This window comes from Ostrinia nubilalis, chromosome 21, assembly GCF_963855985.1.
Source record: "Ostrinia nubilalis chromosome 21, ilOstNubi1.1, whole genome shotgun sequence".
Taxonomy (NCBI): domain Eukaryota; kingdom Metazoa; phylum Arthropoda; class Insecta; order Lepidoptera; family Crambidae; genus Ostrinia; species Ostrinia nubilalis.
Window position 1 is genome coordinate 7,663,304 of NC_087108.1, and position 26,566 is coordinate 7,689,869.

The following is a 26,566-nucleotide window of genomic DNA, read 5'->3' on the forward strand; positions in this document are numbered from 1 at the left end:
AAATTGACAGACAGACAGTAGACTGACATTGACAAAGGTAGTGACAGTTGAGAATAGTGTTGTTTGGATATCATGAAACTGTTCTTTTAATAATGTAATTTCAGTGATAAAAATACTCAACCAATATAATGTTACTGCATCATTTTAATTCTAGTAAGTCGACGCGTCTAAAAGTCATAGTAATATTCATGATGCTAAATGTGCACGACGGACGGCCTCCGAATAGAAAACATAATCGTATCGTAAAATATTTGTAAATAGTTGTTTCGTTTTATATAGTTTTATAGTTTAAATTTCGATAATTTCGTAATACAGTCCACTTTCTCTTAGTTGGTTCTCAGTTAGTAATGTATCAAGTCTCTAATTATTAATTAGTAGGCGTATGTGTTTGAGGTGTATAAATTATAGTTTATTTTAGAAAACAGTTAAAATGTATAGTCTGATAACCCTTTATTTTATGTATACTACTTAAATAGGTAATTTCACCATAAATGTACATTAGAAAGATAATTATGTGTAGAATTTTATAGTGATTTACTTTTAATTAGTAATAGTCTTAATTAGCCATAAAGGCAATTAACGTAAAACAGTGTGGCCAAATGAGCCCTATTTCGTGTACAAATTCTTAATTTGTAATTAACCCTGTACCTGTGTACCTTCATTTACCTATCGAATGATAAGAAATAGTTTTCCTGAAACTAAATAAACATAGTTCCAAAGAATAGTGGAAGAGCTAATTAGATTCTGATAAGAAATAAGTCAAGGTCGTAATGAATAATTAGGTCACTGGATAGATAAAAAACAGGCTGTCTATACTGTATTGCCGCCCAGGGGGGGTCTAAATTAGAAAGAGAGGGAAATAGATTTGCTGTCTCATTAGAGCGAGAGGTAACGAGGTTTTCTCACTCTAATGAAAATAAATAAATATCGGGATGCCATCCGGGCACCGACAGTTCCGCGTTTTCTCCTCAACAAGCTACAACACCAAGCTCTCTCCACTGCTCCGAGGAACCGGTCACAGACTCAACCGCCCGAGTTTTTATTTCTGCGCTCCCCGCCCCATTCGTCTCGCTCTCCCGCTCGCGCTGCACCCAGCATCGCGCCGTGTCGGTGTACGGTTTCAAGGGTCCGCACAGGGTTGCAACCCAATACCGTCCGGCACAGTAAAGAATCAAATATTAAAAATAGCTTTTAAAGTTTTTAGTTTAAACCTTTCTAAACAAACGTAAATGAAACGTATTATTAATAAACGAAGTAAATTCTTGTAAAACAACAAAAATTAAGATATTTTGTTTGGAAAACAAATTAATATTTGATTCTTTAACATCATGAATATTATGACTTATTATATTACTAATATTTGTGTTACTAATGCATAATATTTCACTGCTGTCACTTAATTATTTAATTATTATCACTTTATCTAAATCTGCGTGAATATGTGATATTGTCTGTGGTCTTGATTTTACAAAGTTGGCAACTTAGAATTATCTCCCTTAATTAGGGGAAATCAAATTTATTTCGATGATAGCTGAAATAATAAAAAATGTATAGTAAAATAGTAGACCAGTGACAAAACGTGACATTTGTATGTAATTTCATTCGCGCTCCGATATTTTTGTATGAAGTTATTTCAAAATTACAACTGTCCGAAAGGTGATAGTTTAGGAGTTGGTGACGTAGTAGAGAACTTCATTAACGCCCAGCCAGTAGTCGGGTAAAAAGAAAAAAGTTGAAAATGTTTACCCTATCTTGTCCCAAACAAAGCAAGCTGTATAAAACTCTACATGCATAGGAAGGAATCTTATTCAGTCACAGATGTTTATGTTGATATAATATGGAAATCGATCACACTCCATAAAATCCTTATTTTTTATTCAAATTACAAATGTTAGAAAACGTGCTTTTAAATTGTATACAGTATTTTTTAGTTTGTTAGAAAAGCAAAATGCGCGTTTTAAAATTGAAAGGGGTAAAACGTTTTGTACATCTGGCAGCCCTAATTATAAGCCTCAAAAAAAGTTTTGATGTCGGTGTTTCACGACCGATTTTCCTACGCTTGTAAATTTGTCTTCTAATCCACGATTTGTTTAGATTTATATTTGTTTATTCCACTTATTTAAAGCCCGAAGTAGAAGAATATTCTATCGTAATTGAAGTGTTATCGCCAGAGTTCTAATAATTTACATTGCAGTCAAAATGACCAGCGAGTCATCAAATAAAAACGTAAGTAAACTTAAAATCTCTTAAAGACCTATTTTAACCAATACAGAAATTATTTAGCACTTATTTTTGTCTGTACACGCCTGTGTAGGGTGGCGGCAGCTATAATTATCTGGCTATGCCTATCAGTGAGTCACCAGGTTGTGTATTCTATGTATTTGTTATTTATGCATACTGGAGGTGAAATGGATCTCGATACAGTTAAACGGCGGATGTGTGTCAATGTTTGTGCGTGCCTTTGAATATTTCGCTAGCGAGTGTAACAGATTTGTTACACTTGAATTGGTTACTGGAAGTAGGTAGGTGCTGCCATAGGTCAATCACCAGGCTTCACATTGCGTTATCAATGCGTTCTTTGAAAATAGGAAACATGTTGGTAGGCATTTATTTATCAGTACCACAATAATTAACTAATGGCACCCATTATCCTCTTTGGCAAATATTGTCACATTACAATTTAATTCTGTGTTGTTTCTAGTATGTAGGTACAGTATTTGTTTAGAATTTTATATGTTGATAATATAAAATAGGCATTTGTTGTAAAATTACTTTCCTACATAATAATAATCCTTATAAATCCTTTTACCTACTGTGTTAGACTTAGCACTTTATTTACCAGTAGGTATTTTATTAAAATTAAACTAAAAATAGAATAAAACTGTATGACTTATTTTTATTTTTATGTATTTTGACCAATATATTTGCTATGAAATATTCTTACCCTATTGCTTCTAAACCTTACATTACATATACCAGTATTTATACTTTTAAAATTCACTTTCCAATTGATACTGAAGTTTCAACTAAAATGTCTTATTTCTGATTCTCCTCCACAGTTCTCCAACTTGGAAACCCCAGGTTACGTTGGGTTTGCCAACTTACCAAACCAGGTGCACCGGAAGTCGGTAAAGAAAGGCTTCGAGTTTACGCTCATGGTCGTTGGGGAGAGTGGATTGGGAAAGTCTACTTTAGTGAACTCCCTATTCTTGACTGACTTGTATCCGGAGAGAGTGATTCCTGATGCAATCGGTATGTATTTTGTGTTTAAAAACTCCTAAAAATCTTAAATTTATATTATGATCATTGATATAGTAATTATAATAATTATAATTGATATACTTAGTTAGTAGTAATCATGTAATTTTGGTTTTGTATTTTAAATTTTAATAGTGTACTCATTGTTGAAAAGCCAAAATAAATAAATAAATAGCAATACCACATTCTTAAATAAGCCCTGCACTGTTTTGAACTTCATTTCGATAGAATTTAAGTATAAAATGTCACAAAGCAATTTTTTTGTGGTATTCCTATATCAGTGACAATATACAAAATTGTTAAGCCGAATCTGTATTTTAATAAGGGTAGTATTTAAACGAGTGACTGTAAATTTATGTTGTAAGTGTCAAAATTAATTAATGTGGGCTAAAGAATTACTAAGTGAGCGACTGAGTGCGAGTGACGAAAAATCAAAAGAACAGCAACTTACAAAAAAAAAATTGGTTCCCTAAAATACAAAATGAGAAGCTTCATAATATTTGAGCGACCTAATATTTGATTGATTGTCAACGTTAGGTCCTGCATTTTTTTCAATATTTGGCAAATGCTTTTTTTATACTGAGCGGTATTTTTAACTTTAATGAAGTGTTTCGAATGCAAAAACTACTTTGAAAAATACTATTATGAGCAGCGTATTATGAGCCCACATTTAAATAAAAAATGATCTTCTATAGGTACTTATAGGGTCATTCCATCGTTTCGGGTGTTACGTTCGTACACACATATTCAACAATTTCATGTATTTTGAAATAGTATTTTAATAATGTTAGTGCCTTAATCTGTCCGTTTTTAGTTGTTTTATCTAAATAATAAAGTTTGTACAGCTTAGAATGTAAGATAACGAAAATATGAGTCGAAAAGTGTGCGTTTCGGGCGTTACGAGATTTTGCCTCTATGTTCTGACTGTTGCTGCATTTACTCGAAATTTAGCGAATTTTCTTAAGGAATCATACCTAAAACTTACAGGACTTCTAAAGTATGACATTTACAAACCATGTAACATACAATCACTGTTAAATAAAACGTTTTGCTATTTTTTTATAAATTTTTTCTTTGTTTCGGGTGTTACACTGGTTCTGTTTCGGGTGTTACGAGTACGAAAATTCAACGAGTTTTATCGATTAAATCGGTATTTTATTAGTCTCTAGGTACTACAAAATAAGGAGTACAACAAATAAACACAAATAGAGCGAATTCTGGTTTGAAATTACGAAGCAGCTTTTTTTTTTAAATATACAAAGTTCAAGTTTAATTTTTCCTCAGAATATAGCTTTTTCTATTGTTTTTGGCTTGAAATAGCATTACTTTAATTTCTAATTACGATATTTATTGGAAATGTCAAACATCGACACTTTTTAGCAATACCTTAATTTTAGTGTTAAGTCGACATTTCAAAAAAGTCTTAAATTGAGAAATATGACTCCTTTTCCGATGCCAGCGCTAGTGGGAGGTCAAAGGACTCTCACAGTAATACTTTTTCACTTCTCCAAGCAATATACACACATTATCGACATATAAATAAAAATGTAATACCCGAAACGTTTCGGGTGTTACAGTTTTTAATCAAGAAAGAAACATACTAAATTAGTATCATGCTCAGATATTAGTTAGTATTTGAAATCATTACTACCATGACCTTACTTTTACCAAATATTGTTACCCTAATCCATGTGTAAGGTACAATAATAAAACAAATACCTGTTTTTCTGTTTCGGGTGTTACATCGCCGAAGTAACAAGAAAACACACTTAAAACTTGATAATTATCCATTTTTTTGGGACTATGACGCTATCTACCAATACTATGATAAATACCCTCGAATCATCATTTAATCTGTTAAATATTCCAGAGAAAACAAATCAGACGGTCAAATTGGATGCATCAACTGTGGAGATTGAAGAAAGAGGCGTAAAACTCCGTTTAACTGTGGTGGACACTCCTGGCTATGGAGATGCTATTGACAATACTGACTGCTTTAGGGTAAGTCACTTTTCTAGTTTTGTGTTGTAACACATAATGTAATAATTGCTATGATTAGTCTAAAAAGACGAAAATTAAATTAGCTGTGAGATTGACTAGAGAACAAAGTAAAAACATCTCATCTCAAAAGGGTCTCATTATAACACAAGAGAGCCTCTGTATCTAAGTTACTCAATGCCTAATTATCTGAATTTTATCTCAATTTTAATTCACTTTTATCATTTTTTAAATTGCATAAATAAGATCAGAAGTTGATATATTTTGTGCCCAGTAATGTATGTACTTTACCTGAAGTTAACAGTAAATGGTCAAATAAGAAGTTACCCCTTTACTGTTCAGGTCATGTGTCTCATCTTTCCAGGCTTACAAAGAGCTGGACACCACTAGTGCTACATAGATCATTGTCATGTATCATCATGATCGTAATGTGTGTAGCAAAAATTTATGCCACAACATACAATATTCCCATCTTGCCTGAGTAATCAACCTGAGGCAAGGCCAGCATCTAATTAGACTTCATTGCACTTAAATGGTTATGATGACCTTAAAACAACTGTACTTATTCCTTCAAAGAGCGGGTCTTATCTTGGAAGACGTTATAATATAGAGATTCACATATTGTAGCCTAATGTATGTAAATTAAGATACATTTTTAAATGCTTTCCGAACAGATATGCCACTGAAGACGATATTTCCGCCAATCCCGACTTCGTGAGATATTAGTACAGTTCCTCACGCAAATTGTTTACTAATAGGATTGGAATACATTTCAAGTCGTAAATATAAACACTGGCAAAGAATTTAACGTCGCGTGACCCCATTTCTTCTTAGCAAGTGAAAGTCGTATTAAAATGCATCCATAAAAGATTTCAATTGATGCGTGACGTATGTAAATTTAACCCGCGCGCCACTTCGTTGTTGTGGAACCGATAACGTGAGTCGCGAATATAACAAGGCCTCCTTTATTCGTTGTTCGGTAGCTGGATTTCAAAATCGAAGTTTGGTTGGTAAGTTTGTAAGTGTGTATGTTTGTTACTTCTTCACGGGCTACGTTTTACCGCGAGTAACAGCGCGGGGCACAGCTAGTACCATTATAGAGAAAGAATGAAAAATGCTTATTCAAAATCTATGAATATTATTGTATGCATCTTTTTTCTTGTAGTCAATCATCCAATACATTGACGAACAATTCGAGCGTTTCCTGCGCGACGAGAGCGGTCTCAACCGGCGCAATATTGTCGACAACCGCATACACTGCTGCTTCTACTTTATTTCGCCTTTTGGACATGGGTAAATTTAAAAATCAACTTTATACCTTTATGTTTGAGCTTAAAATAGCGTGCTGTTGTAGTATTTTAAGCATAAAAGTGTTCTATGAAAAAATCAACTTTATTATTATGGTCTTAGGAGTTGTATTTGTTTGTAGGTTGAAACCCCTTGATATTGAGTTCATGAAGCAACTGCACAACAAAGTGAACATCGTGCCTGTTATTGCCAAAGCCGACTGCCTCACCAAGAAGGAGGTTCAACGACTCAAGACTAGGGTAAGTTATTGACTACTGCTTTTCTTGCCTCTTGTCACTTCTGATTTTAATAAGTAGGTGATTAATCTTTGGTATTTTTAGGTTATGGAAGAAATCGAAAGGGAAGGAATCAAAATCTACCCTTTGCCTGATTGCGACAGTGATGAAGACGAGGATTATAAAGAGCAGGTAAGTGATAATTCTTAAAAATCTGAGGCTATTTCAAAATTGTTGCCAGCAGTGTTGGCAGACGTTTTACTTATTTAAAATAAAACGATTTAGCTCAATAAATACTTATGTGAATGACAGTAGGCAACTTAAAAAAAAAGTATCTTGAGAGGTCTACATGAACTCAAGACGAATATTTAGAACAAGCAATTTATTCCGAATCAAAAAAGACAAAACAGATTAGGGCTGATTTTTCAATCGTCAGATATCTTTTAACTGAAGAATAAACTTGTCATTTGACATATTTCCCATACGGAATCTGTCAATGTGCCAAACTTATTCTTCAGTTAAAAGTTATCCGACGATTGAAAAATCAGCCCTTAATCGAGAGCGACACCTTTCAGTAATTTTATTCTAACAGCACTATTAAAAAAGAGACACTACAAAAAAGTTTTTATCCAGGTGCGTCAACTGAAGGCAGCGGTGCCATTCGCGGTGTGCGGCGCGGGCCAACAGCTGGAGGTGCGCGGGCGCCGCGTTCGCGGCCGGCTGTACCCGTGGGGCGTGGTCGAGGTCGAGAACCCCGAGCACTGCGACTTTATCAAGCTGCGGACTATGCTCATGTGAGTGCATTACCTACAAACACTTCCACAGCATATAGTTCTAGGCAGCAAAATTGGGGCCCAAACTAAAGTGTGCACGAGCATCCTTATCAAGCTGCGTACCATGCTTATGTAAGTACCTTGCTGCTACATACACTTCCAGCAGTTCTGGCACATTTTAGCCAGATCAGAGAAAGGTTTGTCTAGGAAATAAAAAGTCCAGTGCAACAATACTGGAGGTGCGCGGCCGACTGTCTGTACCCGTGGGGCGTCATCGAGGTCGAAAACCCCGAGCACTGCGACTTTATTAAGCTGCGCACTATGCTCATGTGAGTGCCTTGATGTTACATACCCTTCTAGCACATTCTAGGCGGAGCAGAGAGAGGTGAAGCTAGGAAAAAGGTCCTGGTGCAACAAAACAGGGCCCCTATTAAGCTGGTTGGTGGACTGTACCCGTGGGGCGTAGTCGAGGTCGAGAACCCTGATCACTGCGACTTTATCAAGCTGCGCACTATGCTCATGTGAGTGCATTACCTACAAACACTTCCACAGCATAATAGTTCTAGGCAGCAAAATTGGGGCCAAACTAAAGTGTGCACGAGCGTCCTTATCAAGGTGCATACCATGCTTATGTAAGTACCTTGCTACTACATACACTTCCAGCAGTTCTGGCACATTCTAGCCAGATCAGAGCAAGGTTTGGCTAGGAAATAAAGTCCAGTGCAACAATACTGGAGGTGTGCGGCCGACTGTCTATACCCGTGGGGCGTGGTCGAGGTCGAGAACCCCGAGCACTGCGACTTTATTAAGCTGCGAGCTATGCTCATGTGAGTGCCTTGATGTTACATACCCATCTAGCACATTCTAGGCGGAGCAGAGAGAGGTGAAGCTAGGAAAAAGGTCCTGGTGCAACAAAACAGGGATCATAATTAAGATGTTTTGTGCGAGCGACGCATACGCGGCTGTACCCGGGGTGTAGTCGACGTCGAGAACCCTGAGCACTGTGACTTTATCAAGCTGCGCACTATGCTCATGTAAGTGCCTTGATGTTACATACCCTTCTAGCACATTCTAGGCGGAGCAGAGAGAGGTGTAGCTAGGAAAAAGGTCCTGGTGCAACAAAACAGGGATCATAATTAAGATGGTTTGTGCGAGCGACGCGTACGCGGCCGACTGTACCCGTGGGGCGTGGTCGAGGTCAAGAACCCCGAGCACTGCGACTTTATCAAGCGACGCACCATGCTGAAGTGAGTGCCTACCTGCTAAAAACACTTTCAGCGCAGTGCAACTAGAAAACCAGAGTCCATGCTGCCACAAAACTGAGGCTCTTACTTAAGTGTGTGACATTATCAAGCACCTTGCTACTGCATTGTGGGTAAGATATCGATCTCGTAAAGTATCTTCAAAGGAACTATACAAGTTAATTTTTACAGCTTCTTCCTAATAACATTTGTGGATTATGTCTCCAATAGTAATTTGCATAATGTTTGTTTGTAGCACTCACATGCAAGACCTGCAGGAGGTGACGCAAGAGGTGCACTACGAGAACTACCGCTCGGAGCGGCTCGCGCGCAGCGGGCAAGTGCCTAAACGTCACACGTGAGTTAACTTTGTTTTCATAATATTTGATTCTCCAAAAGCTTTTGACCGTGTAGTGCATGACGTGTTGTGAGATATGATCTGCTTAGAAACGCACTAACGTGGCTTAGAATGTATTTTAGAAATAGGCACTAATGTGTTGAAATAACTTGATCAGACGATATTGGTACGCTCTACCTACAAACAGGGGTACCTCAAGGTAGTTTGTTGGGACCATTGTTATTTTTATAATAGCTCATTACAACTAAAAAATCTTAGGATTTACCTAGATGTTCTGTGTAATTAACTAATTATATGACAGGTCTACGGAGAGCGGCCTCAGCGAAGCCGATAGCAACGGTGTAACCAACGGATCTAATGAAGATGCTGACCGTGCTCTTCGTGAAAAGGTATGATTTCTGTTTACAAACTGTTGACGTTACTGTCTATTTTTGTGTTTTGTTCCCGATTCCCACATCGTTTTTGTACTTGTGACGTCACAGTTTTCGATAGGGGGACGCGCGCGATATAGCCTTTCTGTGACATACTGAAATTCACATAGACAGAATCGCGGGCAGAAGTTATTATAATGAATTTTTAAAACACCAGGTTTACTGTCCATACATGTTTGTAAAAACACCACCCTCCTTTTTTAGAAGTCAGTTAAAATATAATACTAATGATGGTTTCTGAACGTTCCTTTAACCTTAGGAGGCAGAGCTTCGTCGTATGCAGGAGATGCTGGAGCAGATGCAGCGGCAGATGCAGCTGGCCGCCGCCGGCGCGCCCACCACCGCATAGTGCACGCTCGACGCACAGGTATAAAGCTCATTATTGAAGTAACCGACATAGCTCGCAGAATTGCTAAAATCAAGTGGCAGTGGGCGGGGCACATAGCTCGTAGAGACGATGGCCGTTGGGGCAGGAAAGTTCTCGAGTGGCGACTACGGGCTGGAAGACGTAGCGTGGGCAGGCCTCCTACTAGGTGGACCGACGATCTGGTAAAGGTCGCGGGAAGAGCCTGGATGCGGGCAGCGCAGGACCGTTCATTGTGGAAAACCTTGGGGGAGGCCTTTGTCCAGCAGTGGACGTCATTTGGCTGAAACGATTGAATGAATGCAGATTGCAGAAATGAAACAACCGATGCGCTTGATATCTGAATTGTTACTGGTGATTGTGGTGCGTGACGTTCTAGTATACCACACAAAGACTACGATCACCGTCAAGTTCTTTACTATCACTTGGTCATTTAGTCTCCACTGTAAGAAATGACCTTCTCCACCTTACTAGAGGCAGATGGAGAATTTGGCCTACAATCTCCACTCTGGCCAGATGGGTTGATGTTGTTAGCATATTTCTGCCTTAGTCGCCTTACGGCCGGTTCACACATATCTCCGTTTTACTGTTCCGTTTTATCGTGTACGTTTTTTTTCGTCGATGTATGTATGTACACTCAGCGGCACGGAATTTGGCCCAAGCCTAAACACCCAGATATGAGGCCAAATAGGTGTTGTATACCTAAGTTTCGTGTGACATGTTAACAGAACATTTGTTTTTGTTAATTTAAGAGGCTTGATTTATAAAAAAATGCGTCTGTTTAACTTTTTTGACTCTATAAACGCATTTCGTTGTTGGAGCGTAAAGAGTACGGGTAAGTTTAAATTCGATATTAAATCTTGTAAGGGTTTGGCGTTTTGTTTTTTATTTTTAAATTAATCTTAGGGTTATTCTCGTTTCCATAATTTGAGAATAATGCCCATTACTCCAGCTCAAGTTGCTCAAATAGTGTTGCTTAGAAGTCAAGGGCGTATGCAGCGGGAGATGGCTGAAACTTTCAATTTATGGCGTACAAACTTAAGATACACGTTAAAAAGGCATGACCAGACCGCCATTTACACAAGAAGACCAAGAAGTGGGGAATTAAGGTGTAAATCAGCGCGCGATGACCCGATTATCGTGCTTGCAATATCAAGAAATCGGGTTCTCGCCACGTTTGAGATACGCCAGCGTTTACAAACAGCAAGCCCAGTAAATGTCAGTGAGCACACAATAAGAAGAAGGATGGAGGATCATAACCTGCATACTCGAAGACCAGCTCGAGGACCAGAACTTCTCCGATACCTTCGCGAAGTGCGACTTACGTTTTCTAGAGAACATGCAAATTGGACGTTAGACTAATGAAGCAAACTCTTTATGAAAACTGTCTGTTAGCGTAGTAACTCTTCTCCGCACCTTCTCTATACACTTCCACGGCCGTCTGGAGCTCTTAAGTTGACTCTGCAATCATCGAACCATAGAACTTTACTCCATTAGCCTTGCGTCCAATTTGCATGTTCTCTAGAAAACGTAAGTCGCACTTCGCGAAGGTATCGAAGAAGTTCTGGTCCTCGAGCTGGTCTTCGAGTATGCAGGTTATGATCCTCCATCCTTCTTCTTATTGTGTGCTCACTGACATTCACTGGGCTTGCTGTTTGTAAACGCTGGCGTATCTCAAACGTGGTGAGAACCCGATTTCTTTATATTGCAAGCATGATAATCGGGTCATCGCGCGCTGATTTACACCTTAATTCCTCACTTCTTAGTCTTCTTGTGTAAATGGCGGTCTGGTCATGCCTTTTTAACGTGTATCTTAAGTTTGTACGCCATAAATTAAGAGTTTCAGCCATCTCCCGCTGCATACGCCCTTGACTTCTAAGCAACACTATTTGAGCAACTTGAGCTGGAGTAATGGGCATTATTCACAAATTATGGAAACGAGAATAACCCTAAGATTAATTTAAAAACAAAAAACAAAACGCTAAACCCTTACAACATTTAATATCGAATTTAAACATACCCGTACTCTTTACGCTCCAACAACGAAATGCGTTTCTAGAGTCAAAAGAGTTAAACAGACGCATTTTTTTTATAAATCTAGCCTCGTAAATTAACAAAAACAAATGTTCTGTTAACATGTCAAACGAAACTTAGGTATACAACACCTATTTGGCTTCATATCTGGGTGTTTAGGCTTGGGCCAAATTCCGTGCCGCTGAGTGTATTATTATTATTATAATACTGTGTCATGTGTGAAGTCGCTCATACAACTACATACGCCATCGACGAAAAAAAACGTAGACGATAAAACGGAATAGTAAAACGGAGACATGTGTGAACCGGCCGTTATTTATACGACATACACGGCAAGAATGGGCGTGGTCTTATTATATTCTGCCGGAACATGTTGCATACTATGATGCTAAAGGAAAACCTCTTCATCCCGCCAGATGTCGCTTATTAGCGTCAATTCAATGAATGTAACTATTTCATGTTTTTATTCATTCCAGTTAAAGACAAGTACGGCTGTCCACGTCCAGTTGCCAGACGCCTGCGACGTCGTGAACTCAATACTGCGCGTCATCCCTTACTGTGTCACCTCCAACTAACTGACTCTCGGACACACCCAGCCCGAAGCCCTATTGAAACGAGTGTTTGGTGAATGAGTGCACGGTAAATGTAGTTTATGCGGTTATTAATCTTTACGTCATTCCTGTAATTGTCAAGTGATGTGAAAAAAATCTTTGGGTCTCGTGCAGTTTCATTTCGCGCACAAATTGCACAGATAATAAGTGTTTGGTGTGCCATTTTCGTGCGCAAATTACCAATTCGAATCAAACCAAAATGCGTCAGATGTGAAGTGATATGTCGCATGACAGTTAAAAACCAGAATCGAACCCAATGTTTATTTTACATCATTTGATTTACATTACAAATGTTGAAAATGAATACAGTAGTATTTCATTCTTGTCTTCTAAAATGTTACTTACGTAATATTTTACATATTTTCATTTATTATATCATTTGTAATGAAAAATGAGTCTGGGTGTGTTTTTATTCATTTTTTTGTCATCTTGACAAGTATTATTTTTATACTCATTTATTTTAAAGGGCGTATTATACGATTTATGGTTATAAGTATATAGAGGTAGATGTTATCAAATTATACTTCTCTCTATTAGTAGAAATAAGAAGTTGCAATATTTAGTAGTCGCACAGAATGTTCCTGACCTTGTGGTCTTAGACAGAAATAAGTAAAGAATAAAAGATAACCATGTTGATTAAAATAAATGACTAATGATGAACATTCTGTAGATTTAGATGAATTATAATGATTTCTTAGATGTATCTGACTTTTGAATTGATCAATGAAGTGTGTTGCTTAGGCTCGTATTCTATACTACGTTTTAAATTAAAGTCGGTATGGAATGCTCAGCATATTGACATTATTTCATAGTCAGAAATATCTAAGTATGACCTAAAATACTATGTGACGATTGGTTGTCAAATGTGGCCTCATTTAATGTTGATCTGATACGCAATTATATTGTTCTTGTGCCATCTTTGTAACGTATGTTTACTATGATACATTATTGTATGTTAGAACTGTCTTACAAGATACTAGACTAGTGTTTACTTGAACGTAATGCAGTTTTAATTTTATAAACAGATTTTTTTTGCTTTTTAAACGTAGCGTCATATCCACCACATATCGTCCACTTTAGACACATATCATTGTTAATTCCTATCACCCAATAAAAATCATTAAATAATTTCCAATCCATGTTCTCGAATGAATATAGCTATAACATTGACATTATAACAATAACATTTAATTTTATGTAAATTGAATTTAGTCGCCAATCATTTATCATACCATATTTAGGCGTGTTAGGTATTATTTAGCTTTATTGCTTGTGCAAAATGACTGATTTTGTATTCCAATATTACTCGAGTATTTACTTTTCTCATATTATATTGCTTGTTGACATTATAGAAAGCGAAAACTGAAGTCTGAATGTGCTTGTGAATGCAAAATTATAACGTAATTTAGGTACTTAAAGATCTTCAATCACTAATTGACATTTTATATTCCATTATTGGTGCATTTATTATGAAAATGAGAAAGATTAATTTACAATTATTTCTCGTAATCTTATGAGTTGAAAAATAGTTCGCAAATGAATGATGTAAATTGTTTTGGTTTTGGACAGTTCAAATACAGGGTGCTCCTCCAAAATACATATTTGTGTAAATATTCCAGTTTAAATAAACGCTACCTCTAACAGATGCACTCAACCCATTATTTTGAGTTCTCTGGCTAGGATTTTACCTAGTTTTGACTGTGCAGAACTAAGTCAATTTATTAAATGAAAATGTATGCATGATATGCATAATACCATAACAATGATTAGAAGATACACATTTTTGTAGATTTGTCATCTAAAATCGTCCACTTTGTAATATGTATGTTAATTATTTTGGGGAGAACCCTTAGGTCACATGATATTTGAATAAAATTAACTTTAACCTTATCTGTCTCCTAGAATCTTTAAATCTTAGATTAAAATTGGTGCCAAAGCAAAAATAACTGGTTCTAAACTGTTAATGATACCAACGAAGGCGAAAGAAATTATATGAGTAGGTAACAACTTAAAATAGAAACTCCTATGTAATCATTATATTTTTTATATAATAAAATAAATATGAAGTGAACAAACGTGTTTGAATTAATCCTTCAAGCTCCGCGAATCTAGACACAATAGATAATCAATTGTTATGACATTAATTAATGCCGTCTGGGACTCAATCGGTTAATATAACCTATCCATTTCTTGTTTATTTAAATTGATACATTTATATTAAAACTAACAGTTGCCTCATATCTCTCCTGAATAAAGTGAAATTAAGGCCGAACACAAGCCTTTTCAAATGTTATTTATTCTTGGTTAATTTTGTTTCATTCACCAATATCTTTCCCCCACTACACTGGGGGTATCTGGGAATTTATTTACAAGCCGGTCAAGTTAACTGCGCACCAGTCTGGAATGCGACTGCCTCGTGCACTCTATCAACACTACCTCCCCGCGTCCGCGTCGTTGCCCCGTCCGTACCAGTAGAGCGACTATATCATCACGTCACGGTGCCAGGTGTGCAGTTAACTTGGCCGTTACAAATAATTTCCGAGAGACTGGACTTCCACCAAACAAGATATAAGATAAACTTTATTTCTGAACAAATACAGAATTTTATATTTATTTAGATTAACTAGAAATTCATTTTTCACAAACGGGAGAGACTGGGCCATTTTTGTAAATAAAAAATTCCCATTTGCTCGCTAGGAGAGTGACACCGGCAACTGGGAATATCCGTTAATATCCGATCAACAATAAATTGGCTTAAAATTGCTTATCCAGAGCCGTTAACATATTATAAAAAAAATAACGTCAAAATTTTTCTTTGACTTTGACATGTCCGCCATAATAAATTTGATTGTGTGATTTTGTTGTTAAACACGGTGTTAAACTTTCGCATTTTATCAGTGTCTTGTGTTTTTCACCATGGCTATCGTAGAGGATGAAGTGAGAAATGACTCTGAGGAGGAGAATGAGATCGAAGTGGTAGTTGAGGAAGACGAAATGGAACACTTGGATTCCGACGACTCAGAGGTACGCATATTTTGTAATTTTGTGTTACCTTCTGGTTCAATTTACTAATATTATCTTAATTGAACGTAGCAGAAACCTTCAAATTGGAATTCAGAAAGTGGAAGTACACTTAAATTTACATTTTAAGGTTATTTAGCATTTATTTCCTCATGGTAATGTCTACCACATTTTGGTTACATGATTGGCAAATCCAATTGGACTATATGATTTGACAATAAGCCAATTAGTGTGTTTTCAATAGTCACGACCCGATGATTTCAACCTGCACCGAATATTTTTATTGAGTTGCTATGCAGGGAAGGATTCTACAGTCCTACTCAATGAAACTGGTTTGTTATCCATTTTGGAGTGGGCTCAACATTCTACTAACTAGACCATAATTTGGTACTTCATGAAATGTATTTATGAATATTTCATCTTTTGTCAATAAATAAGACCTTGCATTTTACCTTAGATTGTCACCTACTTGCTACATGGATGATCTACGTAATAATAACTCAATTATGCTTATTTGTAAACATAATCAAAATTATGTGACAAAAAGCTTCTAGTCTGAAAACCAAGTTGAAAATCATTTAGCCCTTCAATCTTCGCAAATCGAGACAATAGGTAATTTAATTGTTATGAAGTCTTAAGCGACCACTTTTTTAATAATTTCTGAGTTAAAATACTAAATGATTCAATATTTTGCACTAATATAGGTTACACAGAACTCTACAGTAGCCCATTTTTGCAAATTTACTGTATCTATAAATGATTCGGCTCACGGTATGGCAGACAGGATAAATTTTTTGCACTTGGATTTTCTAGTTGACTTTTCTCAAATCTCATACATTTATTTTTATTTAAAATGTTACAATAATCCAAATTCTCCCTATTTTCAAAACATTCCTGTTATAGCATTGATTTTTAACTAAAATATTACTTTTTCACTAAGGTTCAATTATTTCATTTACTTGCTGGGTCCCAATAACCCACTCACATGTGTTATCTGTTTGAGCCAGATCAGAAATGCTCACTGACCAGAGGTTGTTTTGACAGGATGATGACGATGACGAAGTACAGGAGAGAAAGGTGGCAGAGCTGGAGCAACGGATTGCGGAGTACCCATACAACTACGACGAGCACATTGAGTTGATCCAAACCTTGTGGTGAGTGATGTGTGCTATTACTTTTTCCTATTAATTATTCTATTTTAGTTATTGTATTGTGTTACACCTAGAGATGGGTAAGTGCTAATAATCCGATTAATAGCAATTGGCTAGTAACGGATTAAAAGCAGTTATTAGCCATTAATAGCCAATAATAGCCGATTTCAGATGGTAACCCTGCTATTAATGTTATACATATCCCTTCATAGTTTACAAATTTAGCACTTGAAATTTGGAAGGGACGTAGCTTAGGTACCGTAGAGGTGCATTAAGAAAGGAATACCTGAAATTCCCACGGGCACGGGAATTAGCGGGAAAATCCTTTTGTATGAAAAATCTAAACCGCTTAAGTTAGACGCTTGAAATTTGGCATGCAGGTACCTTAGTAAACTTAAAGCTTAGTTACAAGAGGATATTGCAAAATTCCCACGGGAACGGGAGTTAGCGGGAAAAAAACATTTGTATGAAAAAATCTAAACCACGTAAGATAGACGCTTGAAATTTGGCATGCAGGTACCTTAGTAAACTTAAAGCTTAGTTACAAGAGGATATTGCAAAATTCCCACGGGAACGGGAGTTAGCGGGAAAAAACATTTGTATGAAAAAATCTAAACCACATAAGATAGACGCTTGAAATTTAGCATGCAGGTACCTTAGTAAACTCAAAGCTTAGTTACAAGAGGATATTGCAAAATTCCCACGGGAACGGGAGTTAACGGGAAAAAACATTTGTATGAAAAAATCTAAACCGCGTAAGATAGATGTAGGGGCTAAAACGGGATCCACGCGTACGAAATCGCGGGCGGCCGCTAGTCTAAATTGTATAAAAGGAGAAACTGACTGACTTAGTGACATATCAACGCACAGCATAAACGGCTAAACGTATGCACTTAAAATTTGGAAGGGACGTAGCTTAGGTACCGTAGAGGTGCACTAAGAAAAGTATTACCGAAATTCCTACGGGAACGGGAATAAGCGGGAAAATCCTTTGGTATGAAAAATCTAAACCGCTTAAGTTAGACGCTTTAAATTTGGCATGCAGGTACCTTAGTAAACTTAAGGCTTAATTACAACAGGATATTGCAAAATTCCAACGGGAACGGGAATCAGCGGGAAAAAACATTTGTATGAAAAAATCTAAACAGCGTAAGATAGACGCTTGAAATTTGGCATGTAGGTACCTTAGTAAACTGAAAGCTTAGTTTCAACAAGGAATTCCCGAAATTCATCTATCTTACGCGGTTTAGATTTTTTCATACAAATGTTTTTTCCTAACTCCCGTTCCCGTGGGAATTTTGGAAAATCCTATTGTAACTAAGCTTTAAGTTTACTAAGGTACCTGCATGCCGAATTTCAAGCGTCTAACTTAAGCGGTTTAGATTTTTCATACAAAAGGATTTTCCCAGTAATTCCCGTTTCCGTGGGAATTTCGGGAATTCCTTGTTGTAACTAAGCTTTCAGTTTACTAAGGTATCTACATGCCAAATTTCAAGCGTGTAACTTAAGCGGTTTACTTTTTTCATACAAAAGGATTTTCCAGCTAATTCCCAATACCGTGGGAATTTCGGGAATTCCTTGTTGTAACTAAGCTTTAAGTTTACTAATGTACCTACATACCAAATTTCAAGCGTCTGACTTAAGCGGTTTAGATTTTTCATACAAAAGGATTTTCCCGCTAATTCCCGTTCCAGTGGGAATTCCTTGTTGTAACTAAGCTTTAAGTTTACTAATATACCTACATGCCAAATTTCAAGCGTCTAACTTAAGCGGTTTAGATTTTTCATACAAAAGGATTTTCCCGCTAATTCCCTTTCCCTTGAGATTTTTGGTAATTCCTTTCTTAGTGCACCTCTACGGTATTTAAGCTACGTCCCTTCCAAATTTCAAGTGCCTACGTTTAGCCGTTTAGGCTGTGCGTTGATCTGTCACTAAGTCAGTCAGTTTCTCCTTTTATATAATTTAGATTCTTTTTTAACTACAATGTCGTTTTTATAAATTACATTGATGTTTTTTAATATTTTAGTTCTTTTTTATTTCTTTGAGTAATATTTGATTTTAATATTGATTTGATTTAAATGGAAGAAAAAACTTAAGAAACTATTAATAGCAGGGTTACTAGCCAATGGATGGCTAATAATGGCTATTAATAGATAATAATCAGTTATTATCCAAACTAGCTGGCTACAAACCCATCTCTAGTTACACCTGCATGATTTGTCACAGGTATCATTATAAATAATAGCCTGATGTATTAAAAAGAATATGGCAGGGATGGCGAACCTTTAAGTATCAACGTGCCACTGTTCTAAAAAAATGTTTGAAGTAATCATAGACACGTGCCATTAAATTAACACCTAATGCCATCAAGTAGCACCACTGGTGAGTGACACGACCTTGCTCTACAGTGGCACTAACTGATGAGGGCAAATACGATAGCTCATAATCAAAACACATTATTTACTATTGAATTACTGAATTTGTGATTGGTGGCGTGCCCAAAATATTATGTCGCGTGCCATCATTGGCACGCGTGCCATTGGTTCGCCAACCCTGGAATATGGTATACAATAATAGAGATTGAGTTATAGCATGCAACTATGCTTCTAATAGGCGACTGTCGGAACTGGATCGCTGGAGGACTGCCTTCGAACGTCTGCAGAAGCTAACAGCACTGCAGCCTGAGCACTGGCTTCTGCGGCTGCAGACCGAAATAACCCTGGCGCATTCTACGCAAGCGCGCGACAAAATCGCCGAACTCTTTCAACAGGCGATGCTCGATTGTTATTGTGAGTATTGCACAATCTGTTCTTATCATAAATTGTTTATATGCGTTTGATATTTACACGTTCTATTTGTAGTTGATTACTTCTTGTCTGTGTCATATATTGAATGAAAACCTCATCATTTTAATCTTCTCTGAGTCAGAACTCTGATGTTCAAATATTTCTCCATTTGCCTCTAGTAAATCACAGAGGAGTCTCCTGTTGTACAGTGGAGACTAACACCCGTATTCACAAACGATGCTTGCTTAAGTGAAGCAGAAAATCGAACGCATAGCGTTGAATAGAGCTCTGTGATTAGTTCGTGTGTCACCCTGTGCGTCCACGCGCATCCACATAAACCGATGACACTCATAGTAATGTTTGTGAATACGGGCGTAAATGACCTAATGACGATGATTATGATTGATGATGTTAAATAACAATTACAGTACATACTTAATCATGTGTTCATTCCAGCTATCCCAATCCTAACTGAATGGTGCACATGGTCGCTTACTAGCGCGACGACAGAAGCGCGCGCACAGATGGAAGAGATACTGCGGCGCGCCGGCGCGGACCCGCTCTCGGGAAAGATCTTCTGGGACGCCAAGCTGGAGCTAGAGAAGGCACAGCTGGACACTCTGACGTAAGTTATTGTTGAACATGTTCTTCCTTTAGCACATGGTCGATACTAGCGCGACGACGGAGGCGCGCGCAGATGGAGGATTGACGTAAGTTAATGTTAATGTGTAAGAATGTTCTTCCTTTAGCACATGGTCCTCACTAGCGCGACGACAGAAGCGCGCGCACAGATGGAAGAGATACTGCGGCGCGCCGGCGCGGACCCGCTCTCGGGCAAGATCTTCTGGGACGCCAAGCTGGAGCTAGAGAAGGCCCAGCTGGACACTCTAACGTAAGTTATTGTTAAACATGTTCTTCCTTTAGCACATGGTCCTCAGTAGCGCGACGACAGAGGCGCGCGTTGATGGAAGAGATACTGCGGCGCGCCGGCGCGGACCCGCTCTCGGAGAAGATCTTCTGGGACGCCAAGCTGGAGCTGGAGAAAGCACAGCTGGACACTCTGACGTAAGTTAATGTTAATGTGTAAGAATGTACTTTCTTTAGCACATGGTCCTCACTAGCGCGACGACAGAGGCGCGCGCAGATGGAAGAGATATTGCGGCGCGCCGGCGCGGACCCGCTCTCGGGAAAGATCTTCTGGGACGCCAAGCTGGAGCTAGAGAAGGCCCAGCTGGACACTATGACGTAAGTTATTTTGTATGAATGTACTTTCTTTAGCACATGGTCCTCACTAGCGCGACGATAGAAGCGCGCGCGCAGATGGAGGAGATACTGCGGCGCGCCGGCGCGGACCCGCTCTCGGGAAAGATCTTCTGGGACGCCAAGCTGGAGCTGGAGAAGGCACAGCTGCACACATTGACGTAAGTTAATGTTAATGTGTAAGAATGTTCTTCCTTTAGCACAAGGGCGATAGTAGCGCGACGACAGAAGCGCGCGCACAGATGGAAGAGATACTGCGGCGCGCCGGCGCGGACCCGCTCTCGGGAAAGATCTTCTGGGACGCCAAGCTGGAGCTGGAGAAGGCACAGCTGGACACTCTGACGTAAGTTATTGTTGAACATGTTCTTCCTTTAGCACATGGTCCTCACTAGCGCGACGATAGAAGCGTGCGCGCAGATGGAAGAGATACTGCGGCGCGCCGGCGCGGACCCGCTCTCGGGCAAGATCTTCTGGGACGCCAAGCTGGAGCTAGAGAAGGCACAGCTGGACACTCTGACGTAAGTTAATGTTAATGTATAAGAATGTTCTTCCTTTAGCACATGGTTCGAACTAGCGCGACGATAGAAGCGTGCGCGCAGATGGAAGAGATACTGCGGCGCGCCGGCGCGGACCCGCTCTCGGGGAAGATCTTCTGGGACGCTAAGCTGGAACTAGAGAAGGCCCAGCTGGACACTCTGACGTAAGTTATTGTTGAACATGTTCTTCCTTTAGCACATGGTCCTCACTAGCGCGACGATAGAAGCGTGCGCGCAGATGGAAGAGATACTGCGGCGGGCCGGCGCGGACCCGCTCTCGGGCAAGATCTTCTGGGACGCCAAGCTGGAACTAGAGAAGGCACAGCTGGACACTCTGACGTAAGTTATTGTTGAACATGTTCTTCCTTTAGCACATGGTCGATACTAGCGCGACGACGGAGGCGCGCGCAGATGGAAGAGATACTGCGGCGCGCCGGCGCGGACCCGCTCTCGGGCAAGATCTTCTGGGACGCCAAGCTGGAGCTGGAGAAGGCCCAGCTGGACACTCTGACGTAAGTTATTGTTTGTTGAACAATGTTCTTCCTTTAGCACATGGTCGCCACTAGCGCGACGACAGAAGCGCGCGCACAGATGGAAGAGATACTGCGGCGCGCCGGCGCGGACCCGCTCTCGGGAAAGATCTTCTGGGACGCCAAGCTGGAGCTGGAGAAGGCCCAGCTGGACACTCTGACGTAAGTTATTGTTTTGTTTGTTGAACAATGTTCTTCCTTTAGCACATGGTCGCCACTAGCGCGACGACAGAAGCGCGCGCACAGATGGAAGAGATACTGCGGCGCGCCGGCGCGGACCCGCTCTCGGGGAAGATCTTCTGGGACGCCAAGCTGGAACTAGAGAAGGCACAGCTGGACACTGACGTAAATTATTGTTGAACATGTTCTTCCTTTAGCACATTGGTGATAGTAGCGCGACGACGGAGGCGCGCGCGCAGATGAAAGAGATACTGCGGCGCGCCGGCGCGGACCCGCTCTCGGGAAAGATCTTCTGGGACGCCAAGCTGGAGCTGGAGAAGGCACAGCTGGACACTCTGACGTAAGTTAATGTTAATGTGTAAGAATGTTCTTCCTTTAGCACATGGTCCTCACTAGCGCGACGATAGAAGCGCGCGCGCAGATGGAAGAGATACTGCGGCGCGCCGGCGCGGACCCGCTCTCGGGGAAGATCTTCTGGGACGCCAAGCTGGAACTAGAGAAGGCACAGCTGGACACTGACGTAAATTATTGTTGAACAATGTTCTTCCTTTAGCACATGGTCCTCAGTAGCGCGACGACAGAGGCGCGCGCGCAGATGGAAGAGATACTGCGGCGCGCCGGCGCGGACCCGCTCTCGGGCAAGATCTTCTAGGACGCCAAGCTGGAGCTGGAGAAGGCACAGCTGGACACTCTGACGTAAGTTATTGTTGAACATGTTCTTCCTTTAGCACATGGTCGATACTAGCGCGACGACGGAGGCGCGCGCGCAGATGGAAGAGATACTGCGGCGCGCCGGCGCGGACCCGCTCTCGGGAAAGATCTTCTGGGACGCCAAGCTGGAGCTGGAGAAGGCACAGCTGGACACTCTGACGTAAGTTAATGTTAATGTGTAAGAATGTTCTTCCTTTAGCACATGGTCCTCACTAGCGTGACGATGGAGGCGCGCGTTGATGGAAGAGATATCGCCGCCGGTGCGAACCCGCTAGAGAAAGCACAGCTAGTAAACACTATGGCGTAATTTATTCTCTCTCGTCTTTTGATTAGCGGATTAACCTATCTTTGTTAATGTTCAATTCTGGCTAGATATGAAACAGTTCACACCGCGACCAATGAATAAAATCCAATTCTCAACCAGCCATACAATCTTTTATGACCAAATGCAAGAGTGTTATACATTTATACAAGTTCTTTTCTTTTGCAGCGAAGACGACCCAGACTACAAGATGCAGCAAGGACGCGTGCTGTGGTGCCTGGAAGAGACAGTCTCTCGGCCGCTCTTGAGAGCCGAAGAAGCGTGGCAGCAAACTCAGGAGCTCGCCTTGGCACTCCACAGCCAGGAGTACGTTGATAAGGTACATCATCATCACCACAGGGCGTCCACTGATCATAGTACAAGATGCAGCAAGGGCGCGTGCTGTGGTGCCTCGAGGAGACAGTCTCCCAGTCACTTGAGAGCCGAAGAGGCGTGGCAGCAGACTCAGGAGCTCGCCTTGGCGCTGCACAGCCAGGAATACGTTGATAAGGTAAGTCATCATCATCACAGGGCGTCCACTGATCATAGTACAAGATGCAGCAAGGGCGCGTGCTGTGGTGCCTGGAAGAGACGGTCTCGCGGCCGCTCTTGAGAGCCGAAGAGGCGTGGCAGCAGACTCAGGAGCTCGCCTTGGCGCTGCACAGCCAGGAGTACGTTGATAAGGTACGTCATCATGACCACAGGGCGTCCACTGATCATAGTGCAAGATGCAGCAAGGGCGCGTGCTGTGGTGCCTGGAAGAGACGGTCTCGCGGCCGCTCTTGAGAGCCGAAGAGGCGTGGCAGCAGACTCAGGAGCTCGCCTTTGCGCTGCACAGCCAGGAGTACGTTGATAAGGTACGTCATCATGACCACAGGGCGTCCACTGATCATACTACAAGATGCAGCAAGGGCGCGTGCTGTGGTGCCTCGAGGAGACAGTCTCGCGGCCACTATTGAGAGCCGAAGAGGCGTGGCAGCAGACTCACGAGCTCGCCTTGGCGCTGCACAGCCAGGAGTATGTTGATAAGGTACGTCATCATCACCACAGGGCGTCCACTGATCATACTACAAGATGTAGCAAGGGCGCGTGCTGTGGTGCCTCGAGGAGACAGTCTCGCGGCCGCTCTTGAGAGCCGAAGAGGCGTGGCAGCAAACTCAGGAGCTCGCCTTGGCGCTGCACAGCCAGGAGTATGTTGATAAGGTACATCATCACCACAGGGCGTCCACTGATCATAGTACAAGATGCAGCAAGGGCGCGTGCTGTGGTGCCTCGAGGAGACGGTCTCCCGGCCGCTCTTGAGAGCCGAAGAGGCGTGGCAGCAGACTCAGGAGCTCGCCTTGGCGCTGCACAGCCAGGAGTACGTTGATAAGGTAAGTCATCATCACCACAGGACTACTGAACAGTAATACAAGATGCAGCAAGGGCGCGTGCTGTAGTGCCTAAGGTATGTCAACATCATCGTCTCAGCCACAGGACGTCCATTACTGATTCCAGATTGCCTTCCCCAATGATTTCCAGATTGGCCGGTTGGTAGCAGCCTGCATCCTAAATGAAAGGGATGACAACTTAAAATCGTTTTTATACTTCAATGTTGGTATCTCTGACGAGTGACAGAACCTTACTATACAGTGACGCCATGTTGGCGAGCGCAAATGCGATAATCCTCCCGCCTTCAGCTCTCTCTCACCAGTTGGCACCACTGTCTTAGCCTCTAGCAGAGTCTAGAAAGTGACGGCCTTACGCCCGTATTCAGAAATATTACTATGAGGTCTCACAGTGCGCGTGGACGCACAAGATCACGAACGAACCAATCACTGAGCTCTATTCAACGCTGTGCGTTCGATTTGCTGCTTCACTTAAGCAAGTATCGTTTGTGAACACGGGTGTTAGTCTACAGGTGAGCCTTAGAACGATAGCCCATGTTTCCATAGTTAATCAAGACTTTATACAAATGTAATACGACTCGTGTTTTCAGGTTAAAACGCAACATGAAGCGGCCCAAGATTTCTTACAGAAAATAACGCCATACGAAGACAAGTTACTGACAGTGGAGTAAGTATCAGTAACTCTGTAGGATGAGTAAGCATGTGAAAGTTTTAGTATATTAGTTTTACCCTATTGAGCAAATGTACATTATGTATTGTTTATTTTTAGGAACCTAGACGAGAAGTTCAAGATTTATGTGGAGTACATAGGACTGGTTGAAGAGTTGGCGCACGATAAGAAGTATGGTGATTGCGATATTGATGGAATTCTGAAGGTAAAAATGTTATTTGTATTATTTTTAAATCCCAAATGGTTAGATTTTTACATCAGTTCATGTTAACATAATATTGTATTCTGTTTACTTGCTGCGCTTTGTTTCTATATTAAGATATTGGATAGATAACGATAATATAAATACTCTTAACTGCTCTTGTCCTGTACATTAAGAATTTGCCCGCGGCGGGATTTTCATTTAACTCGCTATCGTCCATTGCGCAAGCCACCAGACCAGGCTTGACTTATCTTACAAGTTTTTAAAGTCTCACAACATTTCCAGGTGCTATACGACCGCGCTACAACCGAGTGCATCACGGTCTCAGGCGTGCACTCGCTACTCAAAGCCTACGTGCGTCACGTGCGAGCATGCGCTTCCCGCGCCTCATACTGTCGCATTCTCGACGCATGCTCGCGCCGCTGCCCGCGACGTCACACCTTCTGGTCGCTCAAGATTCGCTACGCGGAGCAAGAGTCCGTCCCCGCCGCGGAGGTGAGCTAATGAGGGCTATCGTTTTTATACTTAACAGTTGGCACCCCTGGCGATTGACAGGACCTTACTCTACAGTGGCGCCATCTTGATGAGTGCAAATGCGATAGTCCTCCTACCACTTTAGCGCTCACCAGTTGGTGCCACTGTCTTCGCTACTAGCAAGTGACAGGACCTTACTCTACAGTGGCGCTAACTGGTGAGCGCTAAAACGATAGCCCTCATTAAGTCTTTGTGCCGTGCACGTGAGGTGCATTTATGTATACTGCCGCGTGCTCGACGCATGCTCGCGCCGCTGCCCGCGACGTCACACCTTCTGGACACTCAAGATATGCTACGCGGAGCAGGAGTCCGTCCCCGCCGCGGAGGTGAGCTAATTAAGTCCTTGTGCCGTGCACGTAAGGTGCATTATGACTATGTCGCGTGCTCGTCGTATGCGCGCGCCGTCACACCTTCTGGGCGCTCAAGATACGCTACGCGGAGCAAGAGTCCGTCCCCGCTGCGGAGGTGAGCCCGTTACGACCTTGTGCCGTGCACGTAAGGTGCATTATGTCTACTGCCGCGTGCTCGACGCATACTCGCGCCGCTGCCCGCGACGTCACACCTTCTGGTCGCTCAAGATTCGCTACGCGGAGCAAGAGTCCGTCCCCGCCGCGGAGGTAAGCTAATTTAGTCCTTTTGCCGTGCACGTAAGGTGCATTATATGTCTTCTACTGCCGCGTACTCGACGCATGCGCGCGACGTCAC

General features: G+C 41.0%; 2 protein-coding genes across 3 annotated transcripts; both read left to right on the forward strand.

Annotated features, from left to right (window-relative positions):
• Positions 1-2,003: 2,003 nt before the first annotated feature.
• On the forward strand, positions 2,004-12,676 carry LOC135082255 (septin-1). Of its 2 annotated transcripts, none has more exons than XM_063977023.1 (11): positions 2,004-2,226; positions 3,060-3,252; positions 5,129-5,259; positions 6,422-6,549; positions 6,686-6,803; positions 6,885-6,971; positions 7,413-7,573; positions 9,050-9,151; positions 9,453-9,540; positions 9,842-9,949; positions 12,457-12,676. In XM_063977023.1, exons 1-10 carry the CDS (start codon positions 2,200-2,202, stop codon positions 9,929-9,931), a joined length of 1,125 nt encoding a protein of 374 aa, XP_063833093.1. In that variant the 5' UTR covers positions 2,004-2,199; the 3' UTR covers positions 9,932-9,949; positions 12,457-12,676. The 2 variants fall into 2 exon arrangements, with proteins under 2 accessions (XP_063833093.1, XP_063833092.1); XM_063977022.1 differs by lacking the exon at positions 2,004-2,226 and adding an exon at positions 2,453-2,599.
• A 10,946-nt stretch (positions 12,677-23,622) lies between these two features.
• Positions 23,623-26,044, forward strand: LOC135082457 (uncharacterized). Its single transcript, XM_063977253.1, has 7 exons — positions 23,623-23,751; positions 23,802-23,924; positions 23,969-24,097; positions 24,306-24,440; positions 25,046-25,122; positions 25,225-25,330; positions 25,613-26,044. The coding sequence occupies exons 1-7, from the start codon at positions 23,623-23,625 to the stop codon at positions 25,829-25,831; spliced, it is 918 nt and encodes a 305-aa protein (XP_063833323.1). The 3' UTR covers positions 25,832-26,044.
• The last annotated feature ends 522 nt before the right edge of the window (positions 26,045-26,566 follow it).